The sequence below is a fragment of the Eulemur rufifrons genome, chromosome 8 (assembly GCF_041146395.1).
Source record: "Eulemur rufifrons isolate Redbay chromosome 8, OSU_ERuf_1, whole genome shotgun sequence".
Taxonomy (NCBI): domain Eukaryota; kingdom Metazoa; phylum Chordata; class Mammalia; order Primates; family Lemuridae; genus Eulemur; species Eulemur rufifrons.
The window spans coordinates 24,172,665-24,178,611 of record NC_090990.1 but is presented as its reverse complement, the minus strand read 5'-3'; the positions used below and the strand labels follow the sequence as shown (position 1 = coordinate 24,178,611).

Below are 5,947 nucleotides of genomic sequence, written 5' to 3'. Positions count from 1 at the left end.
TAAGCTCACACAGCTCGAAAGCTAGCCATATATCCAAAGAGGTCTTAAAGCACTAGATTATACTCTGCTAAGGAGAATTTCTTGAGGTCAGTGATCATGACTTTTGTTTTCACGTGCCCAGACCTAGGTCTTAGAAGGTGCCTAATAAAAGTCAGTTGAGGCCAGGCATGGTGGCTCACGCCTGTAATCCTAGCACTTTGGGAGGCCCAGGCCAGAGGACCCCTTGAGGCCAGGAGTTGGAGACCAGCCTGAGCAACATAGCAAGACCCCATGTCTACCAAAAAAAAAAAAAAAATAGCCGGGGTTGGTGGCCTGCACCTTTAGTCTCAGCTACTGGGGAGGCTGAGGCAGGAGGATCACTTGAGACCAGGAGTTTGAGATTGCAGTGAGCTATGATTGCATCACTGCACTCTAGCCCTGGCGACAGAGCAAGAGCCTGTCTCAAAAAAAAAGAAAAAAAAATCAGTTGAATAAATGATTGGATGACCTTTAACTTACTCCACGCAAAAAGCACGTGGCCACGTCACTGGGAAACCTCCCGGCCACTAGGGCGCGCTGTGCCCATCTCAGCGCGGCGGGGCGCGTTGAGGACGCCTAGCTTCCTGCCGTCCTTTGGCCCAGCCAATCCCTGAGCTCTGATAGGTCCCGCAGCCCATGGGCGGGGTCACAGGCGAGGCCCCTCGGGCCGCTGGGAGCGGAGTCGTCCGTGCTCCCGGCAAACGGGCGGAGAGCTGGGGGCCGGGCCGAGGAGTGCGGGCTTAGCCGCAGGTGAGAACGTGGTCCCGGCGGGCAGTTCCTTTCCCCAGGGCGACTGCCAGGCCGCCCGTTCTGTGGCGATGGCCCCAGGCCGTAACCTCTGAGTCAGGGGAGGGTGATTGCTAGGCCAGGCCCCGTGGCTCCCTCTCCCTGGTGCTTTGAAGTCGAGCAGCCGAAGCTTCTCGGTCTCGGGCACCTCAGTAAGGACTGACGTTGACGTGGCCGTGAATGCGGTGGGATAGGGGCAGGGGAGGGGAGCCCAGAGGAGGAGAAGGGCAGGTGTTTGGACCCTGTCCTCACTTGCGTTCTCATCCCCGGACTGGGCCCGAGTGACTGTCACGGTTAATTCTTCCACCTTCCTAGGCCTCCTCTGTCCTTGTCAACAGTTGTTGAATTTGGGACTACGGCTTCCAGTCTCAGGGCCTCGGGGCCGCGGTACAAGGGTAGGTTTCCCGGCAACCCAGTTGACCTTTAACGGATGCTTTGGCAGACTCCATGCCGGGCTTGAAATTGCGTCACAGTCTTTGCGAGACACTTACACCTTTTTCATTATGATAACCCTGGGGATGACTTGATGGAGTATCTAGCTTTTTGTAATCAGCAAAGGCGTCTGCTGTGTACCTGCCACCTTCTGAGGGAGAGTGGACGATGACTGCTGTGGTTTTACCCTAGTGAGTTGCTTGAACTGTTTTCTTCAACAAACTTTCTAAGCACTTTGTGCCAGCCAGGGTGGGAGGGGTGGGGGGGGGATGGATAGGGCATAATGGGGCCGGACAAACATGGTCTTTGCCCTCTTGGAGCTTAAAGTGTTTTGAGAAATGCAGACAAGTGGTGTAGGCCAGCACAGTGCCTGACACAGAGCAAGTGGTTATAAGTATTGGATCAATGAATGAATTGACTTATTTGGAAAAGGTTAGAATATGAGCAGGACGGCAGAGAGACCTGGCGCTGTGTGAGAGAGAGAATATTAGTTGTGGACTTGTGCTTGATATGTTTTAAGACAAACTGGAAATCCAAATGGAGAATTGCTTTTAGGAAAAGCATTTACTTATAAAGAGAGAACTTGGTTAAAAGGTGGGAAATAAAATGAAGAAATACTAGGTTTGGGATTCTTCAAGGGTGCCTCTTTTAACGACTACTACATCTTATAATTTCACAAATTCCTGAGTATAGTCTCAGAGTTTGCAAAAAGGAAAACTCTTTTAGGTAATGAAATGCCAAATTTATGGGAAAAAAATGTAGGAAGCTCTTCCTAAGTCCAGGAAGAGGACAGAAACCGTACATCTATCTGTGGTGTATTCTTTCCACTAGAAAGAGCACAGGTTTTGAAGTTGGAGAGGCTTGGGTTCAAATTCAGTGGCTCTATCACTTCTAGTGAGCTTGAGCAAGTTAACATAATGTCTCTGAGGCTTTGTGGTCTTACACAAAAATCTGGGCTAATAATTCCTACATCATGGAGGTGTTGTAAGGGTCAGATGATGATTGGTGTGTAAATTGTCCAGCATAGTACCTAGTGTTAAGACAAAGGACCAGGAGCTGCTGTAGTTTTATTTTTCTCAGGATGGTCCATTATAGTCTTAGGTCCACAGAACAATGGATTCCTCCAAAGAGAATTGGAACCAAAGAGAGGGAGAGAGTCATCTTATCCTTGGTGAGGTTTCAATTGTTTATTTTAGACCAGATAGCAGTGTTGGAGAAATACCTCTATAGGAGCATAAACAGAAAGATCTTGTAGTTGAGACTTTTGGGCAAGTTATTAATACTTAACTCTCTGATAATGCCATGTGTCTCATGAGGATTAGAGGAGATAGTGTATATAAAGGGCTTAGCCCAAGGCCTAGCAGGCAGTAAGTGCTCAATAAATGGTAGCTATCATTATTATGATAATTGTGAATGCTCTTTGTTAATTGTTAATGGTAGTAATCATTTGGGACTAAATGACCATTACAGTAACCCAATTTGTGTGTTTTTACATTGTTTTGGTATTGTCCTACTTCATTTCAGGAGGCCCTGGAGCAGTTCTTTTTTTTCCTGCCATGGCTTATATAGTGGTTTTTACAGAGAATTTTCAAGTTCTAGGGTATGTAGAGTATGTGTAATGGTTTGTGATATTTTCAGGAGCTTATTATGCAAATGTGGGGATATTGGTTCGGTTGAAGATGGTATATTTTGCAAGTGGTTTGATCAGCAGATTTGTCAAGTATAGGTTTACCTCATTGTTAGAAAAGTCAAGTTCAGAATAGGATAAAACCATTACCTATTTATCTACAAACAGAATAATTAGGTAATGGATTATGGATTAGGCTGTTTAAATATACTTCTTATACTTTACAAGAGGAGAAGGAGATTATTGTGGAGCCAGGAGATTCACAGTGGGGTTGTATGTGTTGGGGAAAGGGTGGTTGGCTGGGCTCATGGAGAAATTTCATAGAAGTCTATCAGGTAAGGCTCAGAGGTCCCCTTGTGGAGAATACTGCTATACATAGGTGCACAATTGTCAAAGAGTATAGCACGTAAAATAGAGATCCTTTCCCCCTTGTTTAACAATTGAATCTTTTGAAATTTCCTAGATGGTTTCAGGGAACCACCTCTTGCATAACTCAAGGTATGCTCTTGCATTGCTCTGCATAGAGTGGATGTCTAGTAAGTTGTGCCACGCTGCCTGGTAAATGGAGGGCCCTGGTGGGTTGTCCATACCTGCTGGGAGAGGGGATGCCGGGTTCTCCCTAATGCTGCCTTGTGCTCTTCTGCAGATGTCATGTGGCCAGTGTTTTGGACCGTGGTGCGTACCTATGCTCCCTATGTCACATTCCCTGTGGCCTTTGTGGTTGGGGCTGTGGGCTACCACCTGGAATGGTTCATCAGGGGAAAGGATCCCCAGCCTGTGGAGGAGGAAAAGAGCATCTCAGAGCGCCGGGAGGATCGGAAGCTGGATGAGCTGCTAGGCAAAGACCATACCCAGGTGGTGAGCCTTAAGGACAAGCTGGAGTTTGCCCCTAAAGCTGTCCTGAACAGAAACCGACCAGAGAAGAATTAATGGAGGACACAGGGCCCTATGGCCCTACTGTGGGCCGTGACTGGTCCTGGCACCATGTCGACTCGGCTGCAGAACCCACATCTGATTTGCTTTGTTGCTTATTCTGGCCCTTCCCCCTCCACGCAGCTACATACATACTGGCTACTCCTTGATGGCCAGGCAGACACAACAGCGGCTGAGGGGCCAATGAAGAGGAAGGCTCTTGAGGGTTCTGGCCAGAGGCTGCATCTGTTGCATGGTGGCCACAGTTGCTCAGGCATCCCAGTTTATGGGCGTACTTCCAGGAGGAGTGTTATGAGATGAACATTGGTTGCCAGTCTCCATGGAGAGGCATTTTGGCCTCAAGTGGGAATTGCTGGGATTGGGTGTTGCTTTTCAGAGGGCTATATACCTGTCCAGTTTCATTTTGCACTGGGAAGAATTCAGAAATCTATGTGGCTCCCTTCATGAGTTCGGAGTTCGCCCTATCCTTTGTGCTCATTCTTCCTGAAATTCTGTCTTGTCAGCTCAGGAATGGGATTCCCTGGGGAAGGAAAGCATTTCTCTGTTCTGGGAAGCCCAGGCTGCTCACTTTGGGGCAGGGAGAAACATGTGCCTGGTGAATTTGCTTGAAAACAATCACCATCTTCCACCTCCCATCACTGTATAATGCAGAACTTGATTAAAGATGTGTCTGAGAACCATATTGATTGAATCCTATTTTCCACATAGTATTTGGGGTCTCCTTAGGACTTAGGCAAGTACCGGCATTTCAGGGCAGGATAACATTGGTGTTTAAGGACTCCGGGGGCAGGGAGGCGGGCTGGAAACTTTGTTTTACTAGCTTGGTTGCATTGAAGCTTGGAGGCACAGGTTCCCAAGAGTATGATAACAAGAGGCTGTAGCACCTTCAGGTCTATTAATAAATTGGAATAGACCACACATAAACACATGCTTTTCCCTATAAAAATAATATGTGCACATTAAAGAAAATTTGGTAGGAATTAAAAAAAGGTCACATATACTTCCAGCTCTTTAATACAACCAACTGTTAACATTTTGTTGTCTTTCACTAATTCTCTACATGGATTTTAAAGATGGTTATCGTTACTGTACATTTAATTGTATTTTTACATATAGTCATTTTCCACTTTATCACATGCTCATCATAATTGTTACTAGTAGCTACATAATTGCCCATCAAGTGGGAATATGGCATATGTTTGTTTTTAACAATTTCTCTGTTGCTGGACCTTTGAATTGTTTCTGGTTGTGCACTAGTTTAAATATTGCAATGAATGTTATATAAAGCTTTTCCTACATTTTGGATGAAATGGGATGAGCAGTTTTGAGGCTCTCCATGCATAATACCAAATGTCTTTCCTAAAGGGCTATAGAAGCTCATACTGAATGTTACCACTGCACATGTTGCTGGTGAGGTTGTAAAGCGAGTGAGAGCAGAGGGCAGGAAGAGGCCTAAGAACCTGTTGCCTGGTGAAGCTGACTGATGTTTAGCCTGAGAGCAAAGGGAAGTCATGAGCATTTGATGAATAAATCTGCTTTTAAAAAGGGGAGGGCATTGGCCCTGCTTATCAGGATGTCTCTCCCCTGAGGGCTGATGGTGTAAACTGGTGGGTGAGGGCAGAATTCCTGAACAGGTAGAGATGCCAGCTGTGGAGTGGGAGGTGCTGGGAGGACCTGGAAGGTGGTGGCCAGAGAGCAGAGAGCGCGTCAAGTCAATGGCTTGTCCTCAGGGTCTTCAGGCCTAGTGGGAATGCTGGAATGAGCTGCTGTTGCTCCCCAGGGAATTAATCTGATGGGGAGTGTGGGGAAAGATTGTTGGCTACCCTAGTGAGGACGCAATTTCTGGTTCTGAAGGGATCTACTAAGCTCAGCTTCTGGTCACAGGCTCTGGTGATTGGCATGCCTCATTGACGGGCCATTGCCGCCACCCTGTGGCAGTCCCAGGCATTACCAAGCCCGGGCTCTCTTCTCTGGGCTACTACATTGCAGGAGTAGCAAACCCTGATGCCTGCAGGGGTCAGTCTGGTGACTTAAGTGAGCCATCAAGCTGGCCCAGTTGGGAACTAGAAAGCACAGGCCTGCCGAAAGGGGGCAGTGGTGATTCAGCATCTTCCAATTTGTGCTGCTCACCCAGTGGTACCAGCTTTCCCA

General features: G+C 47.3%; 1 protein-coding gene across 1 annotated transcript; it reads left to right on the top strand.

The window, feature by feature from the left end:
- The first annotated feature begins 673 nt into the window (after positions 1-673).
- SMIM12 (small integral membrane protein 12) lies at positions 674-3,793 on the top strand. Its single transcript, XM_069477655.1, has 2 exons — positions 674-768; positions 3,510-3,793. The coding sequence occupies exon 2, from the start codon at positions 3,515-3,517 to the stop codon at positions 3,791-3,793; it is 279 nt and encodes a 92-aa protein (XP_069333756.1). The 5' UTR covers positions 674-768; positions 3,510-3,514.
- The last annotated feature ends 2,154 nt before the right edge of the window (positions 3,794-5,947 follow it).